The following is a 25,862-nucleotide window of genomic DNA, read 5'->3' on the forward strand; positions in this document are numbered from 1 at the left end:
CAGCGTCGTTTCGACGCAGACTTTTCGACTATTCCCGCGTTGTTCTCACATCGCCAGCAATGTAAGAGCAACCCCTCTTCCCGCGCCAAAAGAAAGTTCAAAAAGTACTGCTAAACGTCCGTTAGCAAAACCTGTTTGGTTGATCAGAAAGCGGAGGAAAATTCGATATTTTTTCTCTTCGTTTTCTCAGGAAGCGAACCGATGCTTCATCATAACTGTAACTTCAATTTTCTATCCTAACCCTGAAATTCAATTTTCTTTCTTCGCTTTCTCAGGAACGAAACAGATTATTAATCCTAACCCTAACCCTCACTCCGATTTTATCTCTTCGTGTTCTCAGCAACCAAAATAGCTTTAACCCTGACCCTAGCCATCTTTCCTTTTTGGTTGGAGAAATCGAGGAACTGATATTTACTTAATTCTTTGTCTGAATCTCACCTAATAGGACAATAGATATCCTTGTATTCTCCGAGTCAGATGAAGACACATTTGGATTTTTCAATATTATTTACTGTGACCACTTCGGTCACTGATAATTATATCATTCATTTTCTTCAACGACATCTTGCATAGCTTTTGCAACTGGAAATCTTGATTTCCATCTTTCTATTATGGACGATTCCAACTGCCCATCACCTCCAAAGGTAAGCTTCAGTTGCTATTGTAAGAATCTTGAAAAACAATTCTTTTTTCATCAATTTTAAATAACACATGAATAAAAATCAAACCTCTCCTAACCTTGTAAAACTTAATTCACAAAAAAAAAAAAAAAAGAGTATATATTTGCAAAAAAGTTTGAGATCCAAGGGTTCCAAGAGTTTGCAGGGGCAAATTATTGACTCGGAAGGTCCCTATAGGCTGCTTTATTGTTCAAGCAAAGGGGACAGGGCAGGGGTTTTACAGGAGCTAGAGAAAGGCGTAGAACCGAATCTTGCTGACTATGACAAGAGAACAGCTCTTCATTTAGCATCAAGCGAAGGTCGTGCCGAAATTGTCCTTTTACTTCTTGAGAAAGGAGCTGACGTCAACTCCTTAGATCGGTGGGGTCGCACAGTAAGTTTGAATCTAAATCTTTCATCTTTTGATATTCAAAATGCTTTTATATTTGGATTTGGTGGTGATGTTGTATGTAATATGATTCATTTTATCAGCCACTTTCAGATGCTCGCAGCTTCGGTCATGTGGTGATTTGCAAGATATTGGAAGATCGGGGTGGAATAGATCCGGTATTTAATACTGTTAAACATATATACAGCTGTTAATATATCTATATTTGTAATACTATGTTCAAAGGAAAGGAAATGGATGTTACAGAACCTATTTATATTTGCTTTTGCTTTTGCTTTTGTGATTTGGCATTTACACTAACCACTTTCCCGCTCAAACCCCCCCACAAAAAAAACAGTTAAACTAGTGGTGTGTTAATCATATGGAGCTATCAATAATTAATTTTATGTACCTTGTCAGCAGCGTCTAATGATAATTTTGTAAGGCCTGTCAGCAGCGTCTACTTTCACATTGACTGAAGGATTTCTTTTTCTTCTTCTTTTATATTTTTAAACTTTTTTTTTTCTAATGTTGTACTGTAACTTCTTTTTGGGTAACTGTACAGATGCTAAAACTGCAACTCTGAAGTTTTTAAGTGCAATGTCGTTGAGGTTTTGTGAGCATTCTTTAGTCACTATATGTTAGAACATAAGGTTCATGAGGACCTATTTGAGTTATTAATAGTTTTGTAAGAAACTTTTATCTATTTTTTGCTTAAGACAGGTGGGCCTTGACTCGCATGCTCCTTGCTATGAAATTGATTTTGATGAAGTGGCCATGGATGAAGCAATACTTATTGGAGAAGTAATTTCCTATTTTAACTTTTCTAGGCAAATGTTGAGGACATCTAAAACCATAGTCATACTGCCACATCTTAACAACCAGCATTCTCCCGACTTTCTCTATTATTGCAGGGAGCATACGGTGAAGTTTATCTAGTCAAGTGGCGTGGTACAGAAATTGCAGCAAAAACCATACGCTCCTCCATTGCATCAAATCCAAGAGTGAGGTGAGTTTTGTTATTGTACAACTAATATGGTGTTTTATTACTGTACAATGTGTAATGTGTTCCTCTCCTTCCTTCTATTCCCTTCTTTCTCAATTTTTGTAAATGGATGTTTATAAATAGTTTCACTTTTCAGTTTGTTCTAATAAAATTATTCAACTCCTACAAAAGGGAGAATTTATATTGTTGTAGGTTGAAGTGTTTTAAATAGTGATCTGTATTATTTTGAAGCATGAGAAATCAGTGTGGATTTACTTCTTTTAGTGGTAAAGCAAAGTAATATTGATGTGGATACTTTTCCATAAGATCAGTGAGATTTTTGACCTTCCTGCTAACAATTAACATTTGTTTCTTCATGATTGGTTGTTTAACAGGAATTCATTCATGAAGGAACTTGGATTGTGGCAAAAGTTGCGTCATCCTAATATAGTACAGTTCCTTGGTGTCCTAAAGCACTCAGAGCGCTTAATATTCCTAACAGAGTATCTTCGCAATGTGAGTTTTGTTATTACCGAATTTATCTTTTTGGAAAGTTGCTGATTTTTCCTTCATGTGAATGTGCTAGGGAAGTTTGCATGATATATTGAAAAAGAAAGGAAAACTAGATCCACCCACTGCAGTTGCTTATGCTTTAGACATTGCAAGGTACAAATTCTAGCTAATTACAATTCTGCCCTTGAAGTTATTGATAGAATTTTCGCTTTAGCAGAAAATTTACTGATAAGATATTGTTGTACTTTTACTGTCCATCAAAAGTACCTGTGTACATACTGTTGAAGTTTGCATAAGTTCTCATCTTTGAAAGTGCCTGAATCATGAATCATCCAACATGAAAACAATGCTATAGAATTCAAATGTAAATGTTCATGCTTTGAATACTGTGTACAATGCAACAATCTGCTGCTTGCATCATTGTGTGTATCCCAGAACTTAAAAGAAGTTTTCAAGAGGAGGACTATAATTTGGTTTGTGAAAAACTGCATAGAGAATATCATTGGATGAAATTTGCATTTAGTTTTTGGATTCTCATGCTTTTGGGTCATGAAGATCATTGATTTTGTTTCTGTTTATAAATCGTCTTTAATTCGTACATTTGTATAGCCATATACACGTCAATTTCTGTAAACTCCTGTCATGGGCTGATTCCTTCTGGAACCTTGTAGAGGAATGAATTATCTCCATCATCACAGACCGCATGCTATCATACACCGAGATCTGACACCTAGGTATTGCAACATATACCTTTCAGACAATTCAATGTTGAGTGCATTTAACTTTGAAATATTAATATCAGGTCATAAATTGTAATCAAGCCTTTGGCTTAGGTGTATTCAGCAATTTCTGAATCACCTAAAAGTTTCTCATATGCCTTTCTTTTTCTTGACCGGCAGTAACGTGCTACAAGATGAAGCAGGGCACCTCAAGGTCACAGACTTTGGATTGAGCAAAATTGCACAAGAAAAAGATTCATATAGTTACAAAATGACTGGAGGAACTGGTTCATGTAATTTTCTTTTATCTTAATAAAAGCTTATAAATTTTTAAAATTTGAATGTTTGTTTAGCTGGTCCTATCACATTTAACAGATCGTTATATGGCACCTGAGGTCTATCGTCGAGAATCATATGGGAAGAGTGTTGATGTCTTTTCCTTCGCTCTAATAGTCCACGAGGTAACCCTAAGCTCAACTTTATTATTTACCATATAATTTTCAACTGATGTATTTTTCATTTCTGATTAAGTTTGCTTTTTTGGTATCTTATACGTGGTCGTGGGTTGGCTTTTGCTTGCAGATGTTTCAAGGGGGACCGTCTAATAGAGCAGACACTGCAGTACAGGTTGCAGATAGACGGGCATATGAAGATTCACGACCAGCTCTTTCATCTTTGTATCCTGAACCAATCAAGGCGTGAGTTATTTTGATTGCTTCTCTCGTCTCAATAATTGCAAAGACGTGCCCCTAGATAAGCCATATTGTGAAAAAGGACTTATGCAGCGACCAAAGTACTGCAATGCTTCAAATATTTACCTCCAAGAAAAACTCGCAAATATCATTCTGGTGCTGCAGTGTGCTTTGAAGTACAATAAATCATTCATATTAATATCGTTTGTGAATGGTGGCTTTTCCATGTATTTACAAGCATCTACCTTTCAGAGAGTCAGTTTTAAGATTGTGATCATGACATCATACCAGATTATTTTTATTGATCAGTTTTGTTTAAAACTAGTATTTAGTTGCACGGTTAATTTGCCTATACTAATATATTTTACATTAGGCTTCTGCGAGAATGCTGGCACAAGAATCCAGACCGCCGGCCAACGTTCGAAGAGATAATCTTCCGGCTAGAGGCTATCCAAGAGAGTTTCCAGAAGAAGACAGTACCATCCTGCTGTGATTGTATGATCTTATGAGGCGGCTTAAACAGCAGATATATATTCTCTATATACACTTTCCCTCATAATTGATTTGTATTACATGTTTCCGCTTTGCACCGTGCACTTCTGCCTTTGCTTACTAGTATCCGGAAGAAGATTAATCACCCGGATTTTGTACAAAAACCTTGTGGGGATTTGGTCGTACATGTTACACACATTGACATGGTTCATCATTACGACTTTATTTTGTGCATATGAACCTCTGATCATTCCAGCTGAGTCATTTGTTAACTTATAAGCGATGCCTTCCAGTATTGACAACAAAGCCAGCATTCACAGGCTCGCATGCAACAGCAGTTCTTCTGAGTCCTGCGAATCTGCGAACAGCAAATTGGAATGAACCAAGCCAGTGTTTACTTCACGGATTAAGAAATCGGAATCCAAAATTAAAATTATTGACAGCGTTACTTCGCAAAATAAGGGCGGGAATCAAAATCGAAATCACGAGCCCCACTCAAATTTGGGAATGGAAAATGAGGAATTGATTTCCAAGCCATTCTCTAAATTTTTTATTATATCCCATTAAATTTTTATAATTCTTAAATTGTCCTCAACCAACTTATCATTTTTGCATTTTAGTCCGTACGGAACTTATGAAAATACCAAAAAGTTTTGTATTATTTGCACATAAGTCCTTTATTATTATTATTATTATTAATTAATTAATTAATCTCATTACTATTATATTAATGTTATTTAAAATATGTTATTATTATTATTAAAATTTATTTAGTTTTTTTTAATTGTTATTATTGCTGTCATTAATATTAATATTATTTAAAATTTATTAATCATTGTTATTTATTATTAGCATTGTCAATATTATTATTATTATTATTAAAATAAACTTAGTTATTTTAATTATTGTTATTATTATTATTTTATTAAATTTTATTAATTTTAGTAGTTTATTGATATAATATTGTTAAAATTTATAAAACTTTTATTTAATTTATTATTATTAAATTATATTAAATTTATTATTTTAATTATTATTATTATATATTATTTTTATTTTTATTAACATTATTTTATTAAATTTTATTATTTTTATTGTTTTAATTAATATTAGTGTCATTATTAATAAGAGCTTATTAGTAATTTGTAACAATTTAATTCATTCTGTTTTCGATTCAAGATAAAATAAATACATTAATGACAATCCAACTCATTCTGATTTCGATTCTTACAATTCAAATAAATAAATTATTCTGATTCTCATTCTTTATTCTCATTCCAGCATATTTTTATTATTGTCCAGTTCGATTCCAGCTTAGTAAAAGTGGCATTAAAATAAACTTTTTCTATGTAGGAGGATTAGAAATTGTGTTTACTCTGAGTCTGCTGCATAATAATAATTAATAAAAAAGACAGTAAATGAAAACAAACTCGTCTGGGTGGTGTAGTTGGTTATCACGCTAGTCTCACACACTAGAGGTCCCCGGTTCGAACCCGGGCTCAGACATCATTTTTTTTGAGTCCTCCATCTCCAAACCCCCGTTTTCATGCGGTAGGTGGGAATTGATGCGGATACAGTACTGTATCGATTTTCGTTTTTTCCGTCTCTTCATCTCCAAACCACCGCTGTGAACAATTGAATATCCCACGAAAATGCACACTCATCGACTTTCAACACCAAATCATAATCTTCACCAACTCGGTCTTTCACCTTGTCGTATATTTTATCCCACTTCATCACCAACACTTGCATTCAATCAAAATTCAACATTTGGGTTTTGCAATTCACTCAAAAGGCTAGCCAAATCATTAACTAGCACGAGAAAATGTAGGGGTGGATATAGGATCAGGTGCGGACAGGTACAAAATAATGATAAAGATGACGGGTTTTATATGAGGAGGTGTGTGGAGCTTGCTACAAAGGCAGTTGGCTCTACAAGTCCCAACCCAATGGTGGGTTGTGTGATTGTGAAAGATGGCAAGATTGTTGGTGAAGGGTTTCACCCTAAAGCAGGCCAGCCTCACGCTGAGGTAAGCCTCAATGGTATGTATTTGTTAAGAATATTATATGTTCACGGTGAGGTGAAAGATTTAACATGGGAGTCTAAAATTGTATATTCTTGTAGTAGTATAAAATGTTTAAGTGTTTGGTTGGAAGTATTTGCCTCCAGCTTTGGGGGAATATATCCACTATGTGTTTGTGTTTCTGAAAAGGAAAACAAACACATTTCTGGAATGCAATCCAGACCTTCACTTTGATTTGATTGTGTCGTTGGCTTGTGGAACTATTATACATTTTATCCTAATGGCTGTATGTGAGTTTGACATTGCTGTGTTTTGTTTTTGAAAGCTGAATAATTTGAGGCAGGAGATGTATCTTGTAGGTATTTGCTCTGAGAGATGCTGGGGAGTTGGCCGACGGTGCAACAGCTTATGTGAGCTTGGAACCTTGTAATCATTATGGGAGAACTCCACCATGTACTGAAGCTCTGATTAAAGCTAAAGTGAAAAAGGTGGTGGTCGGGATGTTAGACCCAAACCCAATTGTGAATTCAAAGGGATTGGAAAGACTGAGAGATGCTGGAATTGATGTGACTGTGGGTGTAGAGGATGAGTTGTGCAAGAGGCTCAATGAGGCATTTATCCATCGAATAGTCACAGGGAAGCCTTTTGCTACACTTAGGTAAGCTTTTAGTTATTGAATTTAACATTAGTTATAACACATGGATAGATGTTACTGTGTAATTTCTTGAAGGGTTTTGGTGCAAGTTCACTTGCCAGACAGACAATTTACCATTAATTCTGAGATAAAAATGTAAAGGTGGTCTGATTGAATATCTATTCTTGACTTGCAGATACACGCTCTCTGTCAATGGCCACGTCCTAGACCAACTCGGAGAAGGAGTTGCAGAATCTGGTGGATATTACTCGCAGTTGTTACAGGAATATGATGCAATTATACTTTCCGCATCATCAACTAAGAAGTATTCAATACCTGCATCACAAGAACCTGATGCTAATCAGCCCTTTCGGATTATAACAGTAAGTAATCATGCTTCTCCAATCCGAATTCCTGGTCTTTCTGAAGAATCTTCTTCAAAAGTGATAGTATTTACAGATGGAGAGATAACCGTAGAACCTGATATGGGTACAAAAGGAATTGAAACAGTAAATTTGCATCAGTTGAATTTAAAAGCTGTTTTGGACTACTGCTATTCCCACGGATTTTGCAGTGTTTTGGTGGATTTGAGGGGTAATTATGGTGATCTTGAAATGCTTCTCAAAGAGGGTATCGAACAAAATCTGTTGCAAAAGATAGTGGTGGAAGTTTTGCCGGTATGGAATGGAAGTGATGGCGGCAATCCACACACCCTATTGAATAGTTTAGGGAAAAGACTGATATTGAAGAATTTACAGCCTAAGATGTCAAGCCAGAGCATTGTGCTCGAGGGGTACCTATGATGTGTGTGGTTGGAGGCCATGGATGGATACAGAATTCATTCTCTCTAACTTAATATTGATGGGCGCCATTATGGCAATCTTAGCAGGGAGTCCTTCATTTCACTAGTAGGCAAGTAGCCGTTTCCTTTTCTTCCTTTCTTTCTTTCTTTATTCCTTCGTCTTCTTCAACCACCACACACACCCCCCACACCACCACCCCCCTCTCTCTTTTTGAAAGGAAGTATCTGCTTCCTTTTGTGAAGAAAAGGGCTGCATAGCCCTTGACCCAATAGTTTGCTTTCGGCGATCATTTCCTTCATGGCCCCATAAAAATGTTCTTTCAGCAGAAGCTTTTTGAATCTTGAAGCGGCATTCCTCATGCCGTGAGGACATTATTGAATGTAATTTGACCTTCGCTATTATTTTTGTGATAGAAAAATTGTGTCGAGGCACATTCAGATTTGAGTTCCATTAAGTAGTTTTTTTTTTTAATAAACATATACAGAAATACTAGAGCTTTGGTTCATTTGGGCAACACCTTTAAACGTCTTTCTATAATATCGCATCCTAAACTTCATACGAACACCCAAGTTAAGAAAATGAAGAGAGTAAGAATTGGACTCAGTTACCCACTAGTAGAATTGGACTCGTTATATTTATACGATATTGTCTAAGAATTGTTGTAAAGACACCTAATATATTAAAACTGCAACATCAAATTGGAAATAGCATTCCAAAACAGGAAAATGACCAACTGTTAACCTATGAATTAAGCAGCCAAGGTTTTTACAAATGATTTGAATTTGGTGTGCCTATGTGTGTGCGTGTACACACACACTTATGCATGTATGCATGTATGTATGTGTGTATGTATATATACAACAAATACATCAAAATTTGAGGTTTCCCAGATATGCCACATCATATTTACATATTCAAGATACTAAGCCAAGCTTTAGTGTGTCATTGTGATACAGAAGGGAGGGAATGCAAGCTCCACTGAATGGGATAAGTATTTGAGTAGTTATTCTGTAGTCCCGTGAAACTATACTACACGGACTTTCCTGTCCACTTTTAAGAGTTAGGCCAACCATTTGCGCAGTGCTGATAGGAATGGCTCTTTCTTTTTGCAGATACCTGAGCTTGGATAACTTTCTGAGTAGCAATTGCTTCCTGAATGTTGCTCTGAACAAGATTGCAAAGCTCATCCAGAGCTAACATCGGAAATGGTTCCTCAATAAGGACACCAACCTCGCAAAACAAACTGTCAAGTTAGCATCCATGTTCAATGTGCATAATAAACAGAATTTGAACAAGTGCATCACTGATGGCAGATTAGGTAAAACTGTCCTACATAATGCTGCAAGCTGCACTTGATGTAAGTAGTGTTAGACATCTCAAAATTTCCTCCCACGTGATACGGCATTCAGCAAGTGGGTGGCATGATAATATAATTAATTAACTTGGAACGTTAAAATCTATCAATCACTTGATGAATGACACATCAAGTGGGAGGAAATTTTGGGAAGTCTACCACTACTCATAAGTTATTTGAGATCAAATTAAAATTTTCACCAACTAGCAAAGAGGTAAGAGAGGCTTACTTCTTCAATGCAGAACAAAGAAGCAGCACTGATAAAAGTAGCAGGAACTACTATCCAGTGGCAATCATCCCAAAGTATGATTGGGAGGGTGAGATGCCAGAGGACTAGAAATCTTGATGTCAAGCGAGTGTACGAGAGAGGAATAGGGATACCCATGAGTTGCTCACATACACCAATGCCTTCGTGAAAACAGGAGATCTTTGACTCCTGCATCATGATTTGGGGAAATTAAGATGAATATATTGATCAAAGTATATTTAGTTTAAGATGCCTGTCAGCTTTTGGGGTTTTTGAATAATATTTCATGGGAAAAAAAAAACCCAAACTTTGAAGTAAAGATAGAATTTTCCTTGAGATCACTTCAGAAAATGTCATCATAGAATGGAAATTTCTGAGTATTTATGTAATCCAGCAAGAGAGATACCAACATATTTTGCTTTGTCGCCTCTAAGTTTAGTAATTGAAGGCTTTGAGAAATGAACTCGATAATGCAGCGTGGTCGATGCTTTGAATCGAGTACTATTGCTAGATCATCTGCATCAAGCAGATCTTGGAGATCTCCGCTAACATCTGAGTCACAAATCACATGACCCTGCACATACAAAGAATAAAGTTAGATACCACATATGTATAGTACTTAGCTTCTCTTTTCTAAAATTACTGGTCTAGTAATCCATGTAATTGTTCGTCAAAACCAATTTAACACCAAAATCACCTTGAGAGCAACCGGAAAAGCCATAATGTAGCGCAGAAGAGAATCTTTGATGCACTCGTCAGTGGAGTTGTCAGTTCCCGAAATGACCATCGTAGCAAAATCATTAGTTCCAGCAATGATTTGAGTCCAGGCCTTTTTTCCGTCTACGAACCTTGAATACGAAGCCTCAGTTCTAAACACCAAAAGCAGAGCCAACGCAGGAGCCGTCAATTGATACGGCAGTGAAGAAGCTCTCAGAACGGGCAAAAACCCAGGCAACAAATGGGAGTCCAAAGCAGAATTGTAACTCGCAATCACCACAGCCACCATAGTAAACGCAATCACAGGCGGGATCAGTGAAAGTATCACGCGGGAAGATAAGCTTGAAAGCAAGTGCCGCACGTGACGCAATGAGCTTCTGTGTTCGACCCACTTCTCATGGCTGTATAAGGTACGTTTTTGTTTCACCCCACGCTCTTTCACGCGGTCCGCCCAGTCTGGGATCGCCCGCAGGACTGAAATCAGGGTTAGGGTTTTGGTTTCTGATTGAGACTGCGACTCTAAGCAAGAGAGGGTTTTGAAAGTAAGGGGGTTTGGGGATTTGGAGGGAAAGGTAAGGGTGGTGATTGAAGGTTGTAATTTGAGGAGGGTTTTGGGGATAAAATGGGAAGGAGGTAAGATTTTTGAGCGGAATGTGGCTTGTTTCATTTGTGATAAAGATTAGGGTTTGAACTTTGAAGAAGGAGAGATGATGAAACAGACCAGAGAGCATGTTCTAAGTTTGAACAACAACTTCAGTTGGTGAGGAGTGAGAGTGGATGATGGACGGTCACGGCCATTGGGTTGTTCAAAAAACGGTTGTCCCAGAATTTTACACATGTTCGAATTCTGAATTGGATAAATAAAATATTCCTTTTTTTCCTATTTCTCTTTTTTTTTTAATAATAAGTTTCTTCTTATTTCTCTCATCTTTTTTTTAATAATAAGTTTTTCGGAGTTTATTCCCTTACGCTGTTACGTAAATTACATAATTTTTCACATGAAAATTTAAAGATAGTAAAAATATAAAATAATAAAATAATATTATTTTTATAATTATTAAATTTTTATCAAACAACCGTAAAAAAATTATACACCTTATGTTATAATATAAAATAATTAAAACATTTTCTCTTTGTTAACTGTGGGAGTTTCTTTCCCAAAAAAATAAACCGTAGGGGTTTCTTTTCTTCTTCTTTTTCCTGGTTGACCGACCATTCTGTACCGTTCATCACAGATGTTGTCCTGGATCTGTTGTTCTGATCTAACTGCAGGCTTTGACGAGAAAATTATTTTTAATTGAAATTATGTAAAATACTCTCTCTCTGTCTGTATGTGATTAGCAGCAGGCATTTTCATTAGAAAATTTTTAAGAGTCTAAAAAGTCCAACAAGCCAAGAAAGAGATTATCTATCAAAATTTTCCATAAAAGAGCCTCCAGGAAAGGATCAAAGGAGCTCGGTCTCATATTACAATCTTCACATATCCAAACAACAGCCTTATGAAATCTACTTGAAAATTGAAATACTCATGTATGTTCCAATGCAAAACAAACATCTTGTAGGTTAAGGATGTTCCTTAGAATTATCAGAGCTCAGCTTTGCTGTTTGACTTTCTTCTCGAGGTTCTTTCTTTGATCCAAAGATGAACTCTTTCACAGAGCTTTCTGCTGATAGTATTGCCTTTTTAATCTGCCATTGAAACTCACTGTCATTAGGATAAAAACTTTTTTGATAGTCATAGAACTCAGTGTAAATAATTCAATCAGTATAGGATCAAGATATTTTAAGCATAGAAATCTAAAATAGTGATTTGGGAAATGTGGGGGATTATGGACAAGAAGGAATAGCAAGGTCAACTGATAATTAAGCAGGCTGACTCGTTAAGAATGTAGCACATTCCATAAGCTGAATCACTTAGAAGTGATTTGCATGAATGAACCTTCTAGTTTATGTCTCATAGGGGTACTGGTTATTCCTTTACCTTCCATCTTTTCATCAATATTATTATTGAAGCTTCTCATAGCAAATTCCAATCGACACCATTCCCTATTCTTATTAGTAATGCAACATTTGGAAAGAATGTTTTTTAGGATACAGAGAAAAAATAATCATGCCTAGAAGGGTTGAATCCAGTACAACAAGTCCGAATGTTGTACCGAAAGAAACAGAGTGAAAGGAACAAAAAAAAAAAACCGAAAGAATAACATCAATAACAATAACAAGTCAGAAAGAGATTATAAAACAATCATTTAGTGCTTCAGGTTTTGAGCTTGTATTTATCTTTATTCATTGAAATTGAAAAAAGGATTCAAGAACGGATTGTGTAAGAAAAGAGGGTGTTCCCAGTGGCTCCCTCCTCGTAGTTCTGTCTGGATTGAACACAAATTTTGGGCAAACAGCTTGACAGACTGAAAAATGATGACATGCTGAAAACCCAAGTTGAATGCTACTAAGTCATCTACAATATTCTGATAAGCCACAAGCTTGGAAAAGTAATCTCTCTTCAGGAGCTGAATATCTCATTCTATAGTAGTCACCAAAAGTACTACTTGGTTTTACACAAGGGTTAAAACAGTGATGCTACAAAATGACATTCAAAGCAAGAATTTTCAAACCCTGCTGTAACCAGATAAAAAAACACATCTTAAGGAAACAATCAAAAAAATATGAGGGGTATGAAAGTCACTATTCCTAGAAGCTGGGACGAAGCAGTCCTATAACTTTAACCTAAGGAACTTTGCAACTAACATGAAATTTTTTAATACTGAATGGAATCAAATCTAATGAGGCTTAGGGATCTTAGTACATCTCTAGGTCATCAACCTGAAGATTAGATAAATTTGATTCAATCCCGTTTAGTACCAATTAATAATGCAATGAGCTGCAACTCATTAGCTATTTCTAATCAGGAGATGATAATACCTTAAGAGACAGTGTTGGCTAAATATCTAAAAAGTAAGGAATCTAGATTGTTGTGAGGTATTAACTACATACAATGAAGGGAAATGGAGATGATTTTCAACCGAGAACAGGTTGTCAGCAAACACAAGGGCAAAAACTGATATAAGTTGCAACTCAAATAGTAAGCAACCACACAGGTCACCTGAATGTAACACGATTGACCCCTAAATTTGAGAATGATATTAGCAACTTATACAGCAAATAGCAATATTAAACAACACCAAAATAAAAGGTTCTCAATTTGCAAAAGTAAATATGTCAGTCGTATCTGTAAGAAGAAAAGATTCTTCCAAACTCATCAAGATGACATAAGTGCAAAAGAATTAGAATAGAAAATAAATACAGTTTGCAAATTTGCTGTAAGAAACATACGGGGTCAAGGGCATTGGGTTCGGGGCCATAGTCAGCTGTTAACAGAAAATAGGAAGCAACGGCAGTGGCCACCATCGTTGTCCTCCTCACTATCTTATCTGTTTGTGGGTTCATTGTCAATTTTCCTTTTTTCTTCCACTTGCTTAATTTCAGAGGGAGAAACAGAAAGAGGGTGGGTTTTCGTTTCGATCACAGGTGAAGTCCACAATAATAAGGGATTTTCAGAAGGATTTGGAAGAACTTGAATGTTCCAGCTTGGAAAAATATAGTAACGTTTAGGTCGCCAATCTTTTATAAAATTACAATGAAGGTGATAGTTCGGATCTTTTAATATAGTCCTAATTATGAGATTTCAGTTAAATATTTGTTATCAGAATCAGTAATTTGATTGTTCTGTACCTTTAAAATAGCTCATGTAGAAGTATTTGATTAGGAGGTAAGTGCCCTTTTCGGGTGAAAAAATAAAATAAAATAAAATAGTAAGGGTTATAACAATTAAATTATAAATTTTATTAATCAAATTTAAAGTTTGGGACTTGTATTAAAAAGTTTACAAACCATGTCTTCATCTATTTTTCCTAAAGATGAGGGACTCTTTGACAAACTGTGTTTTAACGGCTGAGTTTGAGATTTCTCATTTCCGTGAGTTTGACCGACCCTCAGTTTTTAACTATTTGTCATTTTGACTGGACCATCGCTCTTCGTCGTATTGTTTTGTCGTGATTTATGGTTATTTTCATTAAGATCCTCAATGTTAGCATTAATTTCACAAGGTCTTTTCTAATTAAACTTCTGCACAACAAGAGTTAAAAACTTTTTATTTCCTCCTCGATTACCAATTACCATTAGCTTTCCCAGACTCGATTCAGACGAGATCATCATCCATGGAAGAACCAAAACCAGCTGAGAACACAGCTGCCCAAGTTACGAACCCACAGCCAGACAAAACTGAAACACTTCCTTCACAGCCTCCTGTTCAACCGCAAGCTACTGCGGCGACTAACTCTAAGAAAAGACCACTTGATAACAATGCCCAAATACAAGACTCAAGCTGCTACAAGATGCGTCTTGTTCTTAAAGATCTTCGTCCTCATTTTGTTGAGGTACAATTCAATGCAGAACCCATTTGCAAAAATGTTAAATTTGGTTACCATTTTTGGAGATCTTGTGTGATTTCTCTCTGGGGTTTACTTGATTTGATGCTTGATGAGGCTGCCCTTTTTGACGTTTCTTGATGTTTTACGTGCCGTATGTGCTAGTGGCTTTTTTTTTTTTGGCTCGTGGGATTTCGTTTCTGGGTTTCTTTAGCTAGGGCCTAATAAAGACATAATTTTTTTGAGTTTGTTTCGTGTTTTTCTGGAACCGTTGACGATGTTGGTCGTTTCTGCGCTACAATCAATGTGATTTTAGGGTAAAGTTGTGGTAGTTAGATCATGTGTGTCTCTGTAAAGGACTGAACTTTAGGATTGTGTTGTCGGTACTCTTGACCTGCTTTCACTATTTTGATTTCTTACAGGTGTTGCGGACACCTGACTTTCGAAATTGCAAAGCTTCCCTTGAAATTCAGGAAAGTAAGCTCATCAACATGTCTCAATATGTCCTTCTAGTCTTCCTTATGGTTGGCTAAGTATATTTGTTCTTAATGCAAACACGATCTCTATGTTACCATGCTTAAGCTAATTCTAACTATAGTTCTTGAGGAATTTCATTGCTGTGACTCGAATTCTTAACTTGAAATTCTTGAACCAATGCCTGTTTGACTAATCACTCTCAAGTGCTTTTGAGGATTCATGTGGAAACAAACAATCAGCATAATAGGCTTGCGTGCATCCCCTCTTGAATATTTGTCTCATTTGAACACCATTTAAGTTTTTCCTCTCTGGATTTGCCCTAAGTTTTATATGTGACTTCGAACTATGGGTTAAAACTATGATATTGATTTTTTGAACCTTGTGATCTTTGGTGCTGCTAATGATGCCAGTTACATTACTGGAAATTGGAGCCAATTCTGTGGTATGTGCTTTAAGTGCTTATGAGGCATATAATTTGCATCTTGCAGAGATAAAGAAACTGATGGAACTATACAAGCAATTGACAGCAGAAACAATTTCTGTAAAGAAGTGTAAAGTTTTACCTGATGGCCAGCAACCCCAAGAGGTTAAGGTGGCTGAGCAGCCTCAACCAGATGGCGTAAGCACCAAACCATCTGATAATAAGTCTTTACAGTCCAATTCTGTCTCTACGAAGCAACAAACTGTTGACAGCGATGGGTCACAAATCATTGGAGGATCAGCTTTTGGCTGGAACTTTATCACCTTTTCTGGTAGTGAACCAGTCTATTACGGAGTAACAAAGGAATCATTTCGAAGTTCTCAAGTGAATTTTGAAGGATCATGAATTGATTTCTCTTCAATTACATTGTGAGATGAAAGGAAGGAAATAAAGCAGTGCCGGAACGGATTGTGGAGGCTTCATCCTCCTTAATAATACAGAGGGATTTTTATTGTAATTCTTTGCATTAATGCTTACAGAATATTTGGGATTATTTAACAAGTTTGCTAGCTATTCCAGTAATATTGTTGTAAAAATAAAACCAAGTCCCCAATTCTTTGAGGGAGCTAGGAGGGAAAGAGGGACGCGACAATTTGCAATTTATTATGGTTTATATACCTCACGCCTAAGAATTTGCAATGGGAGCTATCTGAACACGGCCAGTTTTGTATAATTTCTCAAACGTTACCTTTCCACCGTTTGTACTAGAACAGCTACAATATTAGCCTTAGCCACGACGCCATCAAGTATTGGCTTGCAGGGAACAAAATTCTCTTACTGACATAGAAATAAATCTTATTTAGTGTCTACCAAAAATACGTACCTAAACGTCTAAAACCAGCAATTTCATTAGCAAAGCACACAAAGAAGAGTATCTGTACACAGAATTACAAGCCTGTCAACAATTTTAGTCTTCCAACTTTTCTTCTTCGGAAGCAACCCATTTTTATGGAAGTGAAGGAAAAAATTGGAACACTACATGAACAATTGATCAAATCGCACAAAGAATGAAAGAACTTCTTACACGCCCCACAGGAGAAAATGGACAGCCTATTTCCATCATCACATCTTTTGTCCATTACCACCTCAAACCCATCTATGAATTTCATACCATAAACTGGATTTAAAATTAAACGAGAAAAAAATTACTTTGATATGTCTGAACCATTTAACTCCGAGATTTGCTAGCCTGAATGATAGCCTGAATCACAATCAATGCCATGTTTCATCTTTCTGATGACCAAGATGATACTAGTAAAAGGCTACTTCGGACACATTGCTTTCTCACTTTTGTCCAGCAGTTGAATTCTTCTTTGCTTCAAGAGTTGTGCCCTCCTTGAGTGCCACTTGAGCTTCATTCTCCATTCCCATGGCAGAAAGAGCAGCAGCCTGAAGATAAGATGCAATGTGCCAGATGGGGGAAATGATTTGGGCTTGCATTGCATCATTCAGAGCGTCTTGAGGCATGTCACTCATGAGATAACACAAACTACGCCGTGCGTAAACTGTCGGTGAAACCATGGTTCCAGCATCAATGAACTGCAAGTTAAAAAAGATGCTGTTAGCAGGATCCCAAATACTAGAAAGATTGTCATTTAAGCATCCAGATTGATACAATATAAAAAAGACTTGCGATTGTTTTCTGAACTACAAATGAAAATTTATTACTATCAGGCAAAGAACAGATAGATGAACTTTTATGTGTTGAAGTTATAGAATAAGTATTTCTATTCAATGAGATGGCCATAACAGATTTAGAATAGCAAACAGTTTGTCACTTGACAAGGAATGCAAATACCGAATGGTTAAATGTAAAAATCATGTGTCTATGGGTTCATGTGACTGAAGTTATTAAAAATTTCCAAGCATTTCATTGAAAGATCTTCACCTGTGTGTAACACTCAATTGCATCTTTTAAATCTTTCTGTCTGAAGGCAACATCACCCTTTTTCTTGGAATTTAATGTTTCTTGCATTTGATCAGTCCACATTTGGAAGGAGAGCTGGAAAATAGTATGAAAGAAGATGCATCAGCCAAAAAATAAATGATTTGCATAGGAAAAGCAAAGAACCAACGAACATATAAACAATTGCACACTATAAAGGAAGAAATACTGCAAAGAACAGAACATGCAACATGAGCATAACTGGAACTGCATGTACGTCCAATTAAAAATGCATGTCGAAAGCAAAACATAGATAATGCTTAACAAATACTTGAGAGCCATGCAGTAATTCTTGATTATTGAAAACATAGAATGGACCTCATTTGCTACTCCTTCATCATCTTTGTAGCTTATTTTCTCCAAGATCTCGTGTATGGCAGTCAAATCTCTTCTTGAACAGGCTTCACCAAGTGGGGACAGGGGAGAGACAGAAGCACTGTGTGGAATACCCATCAAGACATGAGAAGGAACCTGCAGAGAGGGGAAATAGAAAACTATTTACAGCTGATAATTCTCAAATTCAAAGTTATGAAGAAAGAAATGCCTTTGCTACTTTAGAAAAAGAAAACAACTTACCTCAGTTTCTTTCTGAAGAGGACTTAAAGCAGTCACTAATGACTTTGGATTTGGGCGTTCTCGGGGTTCATATTGTAAACACCGAGAAGCCAAACGTACTAACTCAGTCCCATCATCATCAGTAAATTGTCCTTCCAAGCAGGAATCTGTCAGCATCTGAAGATTTCTGTCCCGTATCAGATCGAGGGCCTGGTACAAATTATTTAAGTGTTAGATGCACAGGTGTACAAATGCCTATTAAAAGATCAAAAAATAATTAAAAATCACTTTATAATATCTTCCACAATTATTTACACTTACATGGCTTGGGGGAATATGCTTCCCACTAAGAAGGTCCAGTAAAAGAGTCCCAAAGCTATATATTACACTTTCAGGCGTTACTCTTCCTGCAAGATAAATTATAAGACTCCAAACTAAGACAATTAAATGATATAATCTGGAAAAGTATATATGGTTGACCAATATTTTGAAGCATCAAGTTGAAACATGGTGGTAGAGTCTTTAAGAACTGAAAACTCTTATCCGACTAAGTGATTCACTAAAAGAGTCAATCAGCTAAATATTTTGAAATCTAATACCAAGAAAAATAAATCTTGTTTCCATGATAAAAATACATACCAGTCCTCAGATACTCAGGAGGAGTAAATGCTAAATTTGTGCTATAACTTTTTCCATCCCTACTATTCTTCATTAGACCAAAAGTTGAGAGTCTTGGATTACCATCCTGCATATATTTTAGAATGTAACTGGACGAACTGATAGTAAAAGCAACTAGATAAATGGTTATGAAAAGACAAATTAACAGTTGTACTAACCTCATCAAATAAAATTCTGTAGGCATTGAGGTCATGATAAAGGGCACGCCCTTTGCTTGTGCAGTACTCTAGAGCCTGTGCAAGATGTAGAACAACCCTTAATCGCATTGCCCATTTCATAGGATGTGTTTCCCCTGATTCAATACAAAAATTATGCGTTGTAGGTCAAATGCAGTACTCAATTAAACATATATCTAAAAGAAAGGATGAGCAAGAGGATAAGCCTTAGGTCTTACAATGGAAAAGGTGTTTGGCAAGTGTTTCATTGGGCATATATTCTGCCACAAGCAACCGCTCATCGCCTTCACAGCAACAGCCTAGCAAATTTGTCAATCTATTGTTTCGCAGTTGACCAACTGATCTTGCTTCCTCCTACAGTGTCAGAAAAAGAAGAAATGAACTGAGATAAGTCCATAAATGGGCCAAATCTAATGTACCTTTTCAAGGAGGCACTAAAAGAAGAAATATAAGTGCCGCCATGTTGCACTCAAAAGAAACACATTGTAAGATGCTAACGCTGGTCATTACAAGGAATGTTTCATCACCTCTTCAGGCCATAAAGGGTAAAACAAAACTAAAAGTTTCACCATCGCTTCAAAGGAACAAAGAATTTAGGAAGGTTTACTGGAACAAAGATGAAGAAACAAAGTAGTGAAACAATAAATAAAATTAAAAAGAAAAATGAAAACATACACCATGTCTCCATGAGTTAGTTGTATATCAGTGTGGAAACAATTCAAGAAAAACCAGCTAAAAAATGTGAAAAAGAATTGACAGAAGTGAAACATTTACAGTAGCTAATGACTGCCTACCAAGAACTGTCGTGGATCAGGCCAAGCCATTCTGTTAAATCGCTTAACAGCAATCCTCCTCTGATTCTCCAGCTTCCCTTTATAAACAACATTAGGAGCCTTCTCTCCGTGCTCAGACACAATATTTTCTACTGCAAACCCCGATGTGGCATTTTTAAGTTGCTCCAAGGTGAATTCACGGAATGAAGGCAAGCCATCGACCTCGCTCATTTCATCATTCTCTGCAGCATCTAAACATGAAAGAGTTAATAACTGCTCACTCCAAAGCTTCTTCTCATTCTTATAGAAGATAAAGAACCCAATAACAGCAATCACATATACCCACCGACATCAGGAGCTTCAAGAACTGTTGCCTTGAATTGTGAGTTCCAGCAACATGCTGTGAATTTAGAACACTGAATCCCCATCTAAATATTAGAAATAAAAGCATCAATACAAAGAAACCCTCTTCAAAGAAGAAACCCTCTAAACAAAACTGGGATCAGTTGCATCCCCAGTTCATTCAGCTTCATTCACTTTGATTGTGCAATGAGTAGAAAGTTGGGATCCTGATCTTCTCAATTACTTAAAAGGCTCAGGAGAACTTATTAAATCCCCAGTTATCCACAAAATTTACTCAGAACAGCAGAATCTGAGATAAAAAAAATAGATGGATACTTTAGTTTAGAACACAATCAAAGTATCACAACTTCTAAGGCAAATTGAATGAGTTCAAGTCAACAAAAACTTGCATATTAGGAAGAGAAACTTGGTGTTAATAAATCAATGCTCCACTTTGAAGTCACTTGATCATTTAATCACAATCCAGAAAAGAAAAATAATAAGAAAATAAAAATGAACGATTTGGGCAAATTTCTGGGTTATAAGCAGCAATACTCATAAATTAAATCAGAACTCGATTTAACAACTAATAAAAGCTGGACAACAAAACGTACGAGGATTTATAAGTACCTAAAAAAGTGCTTCTGCTTCTTGTAAAGTCAAAACCCAGTTTCAGAGACGCTGAAACCACAATTTAGGCACAACCCAGATGGCAAAACCAAAAACCCACTAAATAATATCAATCAGCTATCAGTTCCACGCCTTTTTAAGTAAAACCCACCACAAGAAAACACCACTGGAGACTTTCCTTCGGTCAATTCAAAAAACACTTACAAGATCCACCTTCTCGCCTCAAATTGACAAAAGAACTAGAGCATCAGAATCAATGCTGAGGAAATAAGAGAGTAGAGGAGATCAGATCAGCTCAGCTCAGCTCAGCTCAGATCAGATCAGACCACATGTATTTGATGATATGATTTAATTTCTTTAGGTTTGTCTGTTGATGATAAAAGAATAAGGGCAATAATTACCGACATGTCACGAATTTTTATTCAAGGCCATAGAATCTGCTGATTATTTTATATAAAATGAGTTTTTTATTGGTTGAATTTTTAATTTTTACAAATGTTATATCGGATTATTTATTTAGCATTTTTAAAAATTTAATAATAATAATAATAATTTTGCACCGCTGGTGAGATTTAGAGTGAAATAGTCTCTGTTCAGAGAATTCAGCAGTAACAGCTACAGGAGAAGCTTTATGGGGCCAAAGCCAGCCCCCCCCTTACGCCTTTCATCATTCTCTTTGCTCCCCGCCGTAATCATTTCCGTTTGTACTCCCCTTTTTCTCCTTTGTTTCCGTAAGCGGCGCCGTTTTGGTTCTTGCATGTTTTGCTCGGCTCAGCCACTTCACTTTGCATGTGCATGCTGTAGGACCAGTCATGTTGCTTGTTGGTCGAAGCTTTCTTGCACGGTTGCAGTGTTAAGTATTATACAAAAATCATTCCAAAATTCTATATTTAAGGGTACTTTTGTCATTTTAATAAGAATTAGGGACGGTTAAATTCCTCCTACAACGGTCACGATTCAAATTTATTTATTTTGTTTTTGAATTAAGCATCTAAACTAAGCAAGCATAATATTATTAAAAAAATAAAAAATAAATCAAACTTCCTATTAATTTTTCAAGTTCCGCACTCATCGTCATGGGCAAAATTAGGGCAATTTGTTATCTTATAATCAGGGATGGCATAGCAATTAGCAAGGACCAAGGAGCCATAGATAAGGAGAAGTGAAATGTGAAAGTCTAGCCCGATAAATTTTAAGAGACATAAAAACTTGCTATGCTTGCCATCTGCCGTACCTGGAATTAGGGACCTATTTGGTATAAGTGCTCGAATTATGCTCTTATTTGAGAAAATGTAAAAATTAATGGATCCAAATGTATGAGGGTTACCAACGTTCGGTTGTTGGGTTGTCCAGATGGCAGCAGGCCCTTAAGTTAGTGTCCGCAGGCCTCTTTGAGTTCAAACAGGCCTTAAAAAATGGGCTCAATTTAGTACTGATGCAGAATTTCAAAAAGAAAAAGATACGTCCAAATATAACAAAATCGTAAAACTAACAGGGTTAAAGCGATAAAAAGAGAAACTTTTCAAATAAAATTTCTAGGGTTTGAGTCCCAACCTCTCGCTACGGAGGAGGGAGAGACCTCATTTCGGAGTCCGATACAGAGCATATAAATGTCGAAGAAAAACGATCTAGCTCGCAGGAAAAGACAGCATGAATTCGAGCTTCAAAGTATGTTCATTTTGAATTATTTATCCGTTTATTGTGTTTTTTTTCTTAATATCGTTTTTGCTTGTTGTTAATGCAATTTTTGGAATATTAGGAGAGAAGCAAGAGAAAGAAAAGAAAGCCAGAAACCTCCAAGCAAAGAAAAATAAGATGAAGGTTACTTTCTTTCTTTCTGGGTTTGCTTTTTTGGCGATCAAAAGTTAAAAATTTTAGCTCAATTTACCTATGTAGTTGTTTTAGTCTCAGTTAAGTTAGCTTTTCGGATTTGTAATCTTTATGGCTTAGCAGATTGATTAATTACTTGATGATCTATTGATAGGAGTTTAATGGTATATTACAAGATTTGTGGGACGATATTTAAGTAGATTTTAACACACACACACAAAATTAACAAAAATAATTTTTTTTTAGTTTTAATGTTGTTGGTTTAATGTTGGGTGTATTTGTGCCTAGGTTGATGGGAAAGACAAGAAAAAGAAGAAGGGTGCTAGCGGGTTTCAAGTGGGGAAGAAAGTGAAGACCAAATTGACAGCAGTAGCAAAAGCTAAAGCTGCCCAGGCAATGGAACTCGACAGTTGATCTTCTTATTGAATGTTTCCGGTGCACATGGATAAGTTAACAAGTTTGAAGCATTAGTTTTGAGCTTTATAGGCTTTGCTTCTTGAATTTTTTTTTTTTTTCATTTTGTAGATTAGAGGGAAAAGTTTATGAGATTTGCTTGCTGCCAGATTACTTTTGAGAATATCTAATCTGTGTTAGCTGGATTATCTTCAACTTTTTGACAATATACTACTCTTCTTGCGAAACATTTTATCTGGTCCATGAAGGCTGTTGTCTTCACTTTCCTATCTCATGTTTTAACACTTTATTGTCCTGCTTAGCACTTTTGTTTCTAACCAATTTGCTTATGTAAATGATTATATGTAAAGTTGGGAAATTTTGGATGTCGTAACAACTAGCTTTGCAATATTTTGCATTCTTTGTGTGCTATCTAAAATTTAATTTTTATCAAGTAGCTTATGAAGATATTTATCTATAATCTGAAAGGAAAATTTAAATTCTGCAACAACATTCTGCTGTTATGCTTACATAAGTATCTGATTGGTTACAGTTAAGTGACTGGACTGTGAGGGTAATCAAAAATGAAGAACTGGCAGGCTATGGAATTTTGCAAACATAGTCAGGGTTTTATTGCCTGATTATCTTTAACAGTTGGTGATATGCGTTATCCTTTTGTGACTTAAGTTCAATGTCTCATCAAGAATTTTATTGTTGTTGTCTTTGATGATTGTTTACCTAGATATCCAGGGGATTAGTGAAGTGCGTACTTGTGCTCCTGCTTTTCAGTTAGGGTAGAGGGGTAATGCGCAGTTGTCCAGGAGGGAGGAAGAACCTATTGTGCGATATTCTTTTCTTTTAAGAGATCCACACCATGTGATAGTGAGTTCCATACGATTGCGTAGCAGAAGTTTTGGAATTATTGAGTTATGGTTAATTGATCATATTACTGGTTCTGTAATTAATGAGATTACCTTGGAGCTTGATTGAGATGATATGTATGCTGGGTCGTAATTATATAGAATTAATGACCATGTGGAGATGAAATGTAATAAATCAAATTAGGCAGGTATATAGCGAAAAGGAAGTGAGAAAGAAGAGGTTACTCATTTGAGCAGATTGGGTTGTCATTATTCATTCTAACAACTAGTCCACAGTTACTGCTGTTTCATCGCCAGGAGGCCAGAACATCCTAACTTTGACCAGAAGTTGAATTAACCTTCCAAAGGCTATGTAAGAGTTGCACCGAACGGCATGTCATCGGACGAGCTGTTGTGGGTAAACAAAAACCACGCATCTGATGGAGTGGTTTAGAGATTCCCCTACGGCTGACCTGGGTACCATCTTTCTATCTGTAGTAAAGGATAATGGTGTCACGTGTCTTTGCATTACGTGGAAGCGTTTGCAGCATTCATGTTGCATGGTTCTGCAGCTTGATCAGAGTTATTTAGAGTGCCGACATTAAAAAGAAACAAGTAGAGGTTCTTAGTCAAAAGCAAAACTTGTTTTATTCTTGAAAACACAGTTTCACCCAAATCCTACAATTTTATTCTTCAACAGAAATAAATAGGTTGAGGGTCGGTTCCACCCACCAACATAATCTTTGCTTTTCAACTCAAATGTCCTTCTCTCTCTCCCTTTTCTTATTCCCTTTTCCCACTTGTAGGTCTGCTGAATGGAATTTCATCAACGTAGATGTGTTCAGTCCAACAATTTGACTTTTCCTTTACAATAATAATCAAAGGGACTGTTCGTTTGCCTCTAATGTCTCGAATGCGTATTTGAATTCAACCCAATTTGATTTATCCAATCGTTACCTCGAAGCTATACTTGATGTGACGACGCTGAATCCTCTCTGCTCTTGCGAGAGAGAGAGAGAGAGAAAGAGGGAGGGAGAGGGAGGTTCAGTCCGACGAGTTACTTCGTCGAGGAATCAATCATTCACCGGATTCGATAAGACCGATCTCCACCATTCCTGGACTAAAGGTACTCATTTATTTGTTTGTTTATCGTTTAATAATGTATGTATATTTCTACGTGTGTGTTTTGTAGGCTCAAGCGACGAGGAGTCTGCAAGGAAGTTGATATATTATATTGACTGTATCATTGATGCCATTCTAATGATAATTGATTGCTTTGGGGGGGATGAAATAATAAATCTAATGAATATATTATTAATTTCTGTGGATTCTCCCCTGACTGTGTGCGTCGGCATTGGATTGCCAACTAAAAATATTGAAAAGAAAAATCATCAAAGTATAAAAATATATATATCTGACTCAAGGAGGGAAAGTTCATGATAGGACAAAGTTCAAGGCACTTCCATTTTTGGAATTGATGATCCCATATATCATGCATTGCCACAAACAAGATCATTATTTTCTTTTATCGGTAAACAACAATAATAGTTATAATATCAAGAGTAATCATTCACAAAATGTTATAAATATATCAACCTACTTTCCAAAACAATCTTGTACTCTCTCTATTATATTATTTTTATTTGTTTTTAGTGGCCAAAAGTCGGCCTTTGACCAATGGGTGGAAAAATAATAATAAATAACACATTTTTTTCGATATGTAAATTTAAAAAAAAAAAGTAAAACATATTAAAAACGCTTAAAAGGACTAAATTTTGTAGTTTGACTAGTTTCACTTCATTAAAAATTAAAAAAAAATTAAATATGTTCTTTTAAATTGCAATGAATGTGACTAAATTTATGGACTTAATTTTTATTTTACTAAAAAAGTTTTGTTGGCAAAAATTAATTGATTCACGGTCACGGGTGGGGTCAGTTTAGATTTTGAAGTTCGAACATGGGGAGATGATATCATTCCACGGTAACAACCAACAAATAAAAAATACACTCAAACGAAGCTTTCTACCTCTCTCTCTCTCTCTCTCTCTCTCTCTCTCTCTACCCAGTG

General features: G+C 36.1%; 8 protein-coding genes and 1 non-coding gene across 13 annotated transcripts; 6 read left to right on the forward strand and 3 right to left on the reverse strand.

The window, feature by feature from the left end:
* Window positions 1-161: 161 nt before the first annotated feature.
* On the forward strand, window positions 162-3,354 carry LOC107178695 (integrin-linked protein kinase 1-like). Its single transcript, XM_052436119.1, has 8 exons — window positions 162-1,053; window positions 1,152-1,226; window positions 1,771-1,851; window positions 1,962-2,056; window positions 2,428-2,548; window positions 2,619-2,698; window positions 3,217-3,279; window positions 3,348-3,354. Exons 1-8 carry the CDS (start codon window positions 712-714, stop codon window positions 3,352-3,354), a joined length of 864 nt encoding a protein of 287 aa, XP_052292079.1. The 5' UTR covers window positions 162-711.
* Window positions 3,355-3,442: 88 nt separating this feature from the next.
* On the forward strand, window positions 3,443-4,735 carry LOC127901429 (serine/threonine-protein kinase STY8-like). Its single transcript, XM_052438739.1, has 4 exons — window positions 3,443-3,557; window positions 3,640-3,725; window positions 3,847-3,962; window positions 4,330-4,735. Exons 1-4 carry the CDS (start codon window positions 3,536-3,538, stop codon window positions 4,463-4,465), a joined length of 360 nt encoding a protein of 119 aa, XP_052294699.1. The 5' UTR covers window positions 3,443-3,535; the 3' UTR covers window positions 4,466-4,735.
* A 1,145-nt stretch (window positions 4,736-5,880) lies between these two features.
* On the forward strand, window positions 5,881-5,954 carry TRNAV-CAC (transfer RNA valine (anticodon CAC)). The gene has a single exon. It is a non-coding gene; the product is annotated as a tRNA-Val (tRNA).
* On the forward strand, window positions 5,930-8,357 carry LOC127901238 (riboflavin biosynthesis protein PYRD, chloroplastic-like). The gene is made up of 3 exons (XM_052438132.1): window positions 5,930-6,478; window positions 6,832-7,130; window positions 7,303-8,357. The coding sequence occupies exons 1-3, from the start codon at window positions 6,101-6,103 to the stop codon at window positions 7,907-7,909; spliced, it is 1,284 nt and encodes a 427-aa protein (XP_052294092.1). The 5' UTR covers window positions 5,930-6,100; the 3' UTR covers window positions 7,910-8,357.
* Window positions 8,358-8,635: 278 nt separating this feature from the next.
* Window positions 8,636-11,067, reverse strand: LOC127901239 (UPF0187 protein At3g61320, chloroplastic-like). Of its 2 annotated transcripts, none has more exons than XM_052438133.1 (4): window positions 10,208-11,065; window positions 9,917-10,084; window positions 9,493-9,699; window positions 8,636-9,139 (listed from the first exon to the last, which is right to left on the reverse strand). In XM_052438133.1, the coding sequence occupies exons 1-4, from the start codon at window positions 10,892-10,894 to the stop codon at window positions 8,963-8,965; spliced, it is 1,239 nt and encodes a 412-aa protein (XP_052294093.1). In that variant the 5' UTR covers window positions 10,895-11,065; the 3' UTR covers window positions 8,636-8,962. The 2 variants fall into 2 exon arrangements, with proteins under 2 accessions (XP_052294093.1, XP_052294094.1); XM_052438134.1 differs by having other exon boundaries at window positions 8,983-9,152; window positions 10,208-11,067.
* A 543-nt stretch (window positions 11,068-11,610) lies between these two features.
* Window positions 11,611-13,871, reverse strand: LOC127901091 (uncharacterized). The gene is made up of 2 exons (XM_052437182.1): window positions 13,561-13,871; window positions 11,611-11,916 (listed from the first exon to the last, which is right to left on the reverse strand). The coding sequence occupies exons 1-2, from the start codon at window positions 13,672-13,674 to the stop codon at window positions 11,791-11,793; spliced, it is 240 nt and encodes a 79-aa protein (XP_052293142.1). The 5' UTR covers window positions 13,675-13,871; the 3' UTR covers window positions 11,611-11,790.
* A 496-nt stretch (window positions 13,872-14,367) lies between these two features.
* Window positions 14,368-16,229, forward strand: LOC127901090 (uncharacterized). Its single transcript, XM_052437180.1, has 3 exons — window positions 14,368-14,663; window positions 15,077-15,131; window positions 15,620-16,229. The coding sequence occupies exons 1-3, from the start codon at window positions 14,445-14,447 to the stop codon at window positions 15,955-15,957; spliced, it is 612 nt and encodes a 203-aa protein (XP_052293140.1). The 5' UTR covers window positions 14,368-14,444; the 3' UTR covers window positions 15,958-16,229.
* Window positions 16,230-16,442: 213 nt separating this feature from the next.
* Window positions 16,443-21,201, reverse strand: LOC102619269 (serine/threonine-protein kinase BSK3). 4 transcript variants are annotated; one of them, XM_025092499.2, is made up of 11 exons: window positions 20,712-21,201; window positions 20,086-20,167; window positions 19,761-19,981; window positions 19,185-19,320; window positions 18,949-19,082; window positions 18,752-18,857; window positions 18,434-18,519; window positions 18,134-18,322; window positions 17,876-18,028; window positions 17,501-17,614; window positions 16,443-17,151 (listed from the first exon to the last, which is right to left on the reverse strand). In XM_025092499.2, exons 2-11 carry the CDS (start codon window positions 20,165-20,167, stop codon window positions 16,897-16,899), a joined length of 1,476 nt encoding a protein of 491 aa, XP_024948267.1. In that variant the 5' UTR covers window positions 20,712-21,201; the 3' UTR covers window positions 16,443-16,896. The 4 variants fall into 4 exon arrangements, with proteins under 4 accessions (XP_024948267.1, XP_006491080.1, XP_006491079.1 ...); XM_006491017.4 differs by having other exon boundaries at window positions 20,086-20,391; XM_006491016.4 differs by having other exon boundaries at window positions 19,761-19,990; window positions 20,712-21,197.
* A 1,009-nt stretch (window positions 21,202-22,210) lies between these two features.
* LOC102618965 (hypothetical protein) lies at window positions 22,211-23,345 on the forward strand. Its single transcript, XM_015534206.3, has 3 exons — window positions 22,211-22,379; window positions 22,471-22,532; window positions 22,830-23,345. The coding sequence occupies exons 1-3, from the start codon at window positions 22,322-22,324 to the stop codon at window positions 22,953-22,955; spliced, it is 246 nt and encodes an 81-aa protein (XP_015389692.1). The 5' UTR covers window positions 22,211-22,321; the 3' UTR covers window positions 22,956-23,345.
* The last annotated feature ends 2,517 nt before the right edge of the window (window positions 23,346-25,862 follow it).

This window comes from Citrus sinensis, chromosome 3, assembly GCF_022201045.2.
Source record: "Citrus sinensis cultivar Valencia sweet orange chromosome 3, DVS_A1.0, whole genome shotgun sequence".
Taxonomy (NCBI): Eukaryota; Viridiplantae; Streptophyta; class Magnoliopsida; order Sapindales; family Rutaceae; genus Citrus; species Citrus sinensis.

What these genes read in the sequence shown, in the direction of transcription:
- LOC107178695 (XM_052436119.1), top strand. Translation starts at nt 712, where the DNA reads ATGAATAAAAATCAAACCTCTCCTAACCTTGTAAAACTTAATTCACAA. An exon ending in GCATCAAATCCAAGAGTGAG is followed by an intron (nt 2,057 to 2,427) that starts GTGAGTTTTGTT and finishes GTTGTTTAACAG; the next exon opens with GAATTCATTCATGAAGGAAC. An exon ending in TATGCTTTAGACATTGCAAG is followed by an intron (nt 2,699 to 3,216) that starts GTACAAATTCTA and finishes GGAACCTTGTAG; the next exon opens with AGGAATGAATTATCTCCATC.
- LOC127901429 (XM_052438739.1), top strand. Translation starts at nt 3,536, where the DNA reads ATGACTGGAGGAACTGGTTCAT. An exon ending in GACTGGAGGAACTGGTTCAT is followed by an intron (nt 3,558 to 3,639) that starts GTAATTTTCTTT and finishes CACATTTAACAG; the next exon opens with ATCGTTATATGGCACCTGAG. An exon ending in TATCCTGAACCAATCAAGGC is followed by an intron (nt 3,963 to 4,329) that starts GTGAGTTATTTT and finishes ATTTTACATTAG; the next exon opens with GCTTCTGCGAGAATGCTGGC.
- LOC127901238 (XM_052438132.1), top strand. Translation starts at nt 6,101, where the DNA reads ATGCACACTCATCGACTTTCAACACCAAATCATAATCTTCACCAACTC. An exon ending in CAGGCCAGCCTCACGCTGAG is followed by an intron (nt 6,479 to 6,831) that starts GTAAGCCTCAAT and finishes TGTATCTTGTAG; the next exon opens with GTATTTGCTCTGAGAGATGC. An exon ending in AAGCCTTTTGCTACACTTAG is followed by an intron (nt 7,131 to 7,302) that starts GTAAGCTTTTAG and finishes CTTGACTTGCAG; the next exon opens with ATACACGCTCTCTGTCAATG.
- LOC127901239 (XM_052438133.1), bottom strand. Translation starts at nt 10,894, where the DNA reads ATGAAACAAGCCACATTCCGCTCAAAAATCTTACCTCCTTCCCATTTT. An exon ending in CTTTTCCGGTTGCTCTCAAG is followed by an intron (nt 10,085 to 10,207) that starts GTGATTTTGGTG and finishes TTGTATGTGCAG; the next exon opens with GGTCATGTGATTTGTGACTC. An exon ending in CTTTGTTCTGCATTGAAGAA is followed by an intron (nt 9,140 to 9,492) that starts GTAAGCCTCTCT and finishes TTGTTTTGCGAG; the next exon opens with GTTGGTGTCCTTATTGAGGA.
- LOC127901091 (XM_052437182.1), bottom strand. Translation starts at nt 13,674, where the DNA reads ATGAACCCACAAACAGATAAGATAGTGAGGAGGACAACGATGGTGGCC. An exon ending in AACCCAATGCCCTTGACCCC is followed by an intron (nt 11,917 to 13,560) that starts GTATGTTTCTTA and finishes TTTCAATGGCAG; the next exon opens with ATTAAAAAGGCAATACTATC.
- LOC127901090 (XM_052437180.1), top strand. Translation starts at nt 14,445, where the DNA reads ATGGAAGAACCAAAACCAGCTGAGAACACAGCTGCCCAAGTTACGAAC. An exon ending in TTCGTCCTCATTTTGTTGAG is followed by an intron (nt 14,664 to 15,076) that starts GTACAATTCAAT and finishes GATTTCTTACAG; the next exon opens with GTGTTGCGGACACCTGACTT. An exon ending in TTCCCTTGAAATTCAGGAAA is followed by an intron (nt 15,132 to 15,619) that starts GTAAGCTCATCA and finishes TGCATCTTGCAG; the next exon opens with AGATAAAGAAACTGATGGAA.
- LOC102619269 (XM_006491016.4), bottom strand. Translation starts at nt 20,167, where the DNA reads ATGGGGATTCAGTGTTCTAAATTCACAGCATGTTGCTGGAACTCACAA. An exon ending in TCTTGAAGCTCCTGATGTCG is followed by an intron (nt 19,991 to 20,085) that starts GTGGGTATATGT and finishes TTTCATGTTTAG; the next exon opens with ATGCTGCAGAGAATGATGAA. An exon ending in TCCTGAGTATCTGAGGACTG is followed by an intron (nt 18,520 to 18,751) that starts GTATGTATTTTT and finishes TTTATCTTGCAG; the next exon opens with GAAGAGTAACGCCTGAAAGT.
- LOC102618965 (XM_015534206.3), top strand. Translation starts at nt 22,322, where the DNA reads ATGTCGAAGAAAAACGATCTAGCTCGCAGGAAAAGACAGCATGAATTC. An exon ending in GCATGAATTCGAGCTTCAAA is followed by an intron (nt 22,380 to 22,470) that starts GTATGTTCATTT and finishes TTGGAATATTAG; the next exon opens with GAGAGAAGCAAGAGAAAGAA. An exon ending in CAAAGAAAAATAAGATGAAG is followed by an intron (nt 22,533 to 22,829) that starts GTTACTTTCTTT and finishes ATTTGTGCCTAG; the next exon opens with GTTGATGGGAAAGACAAGAA.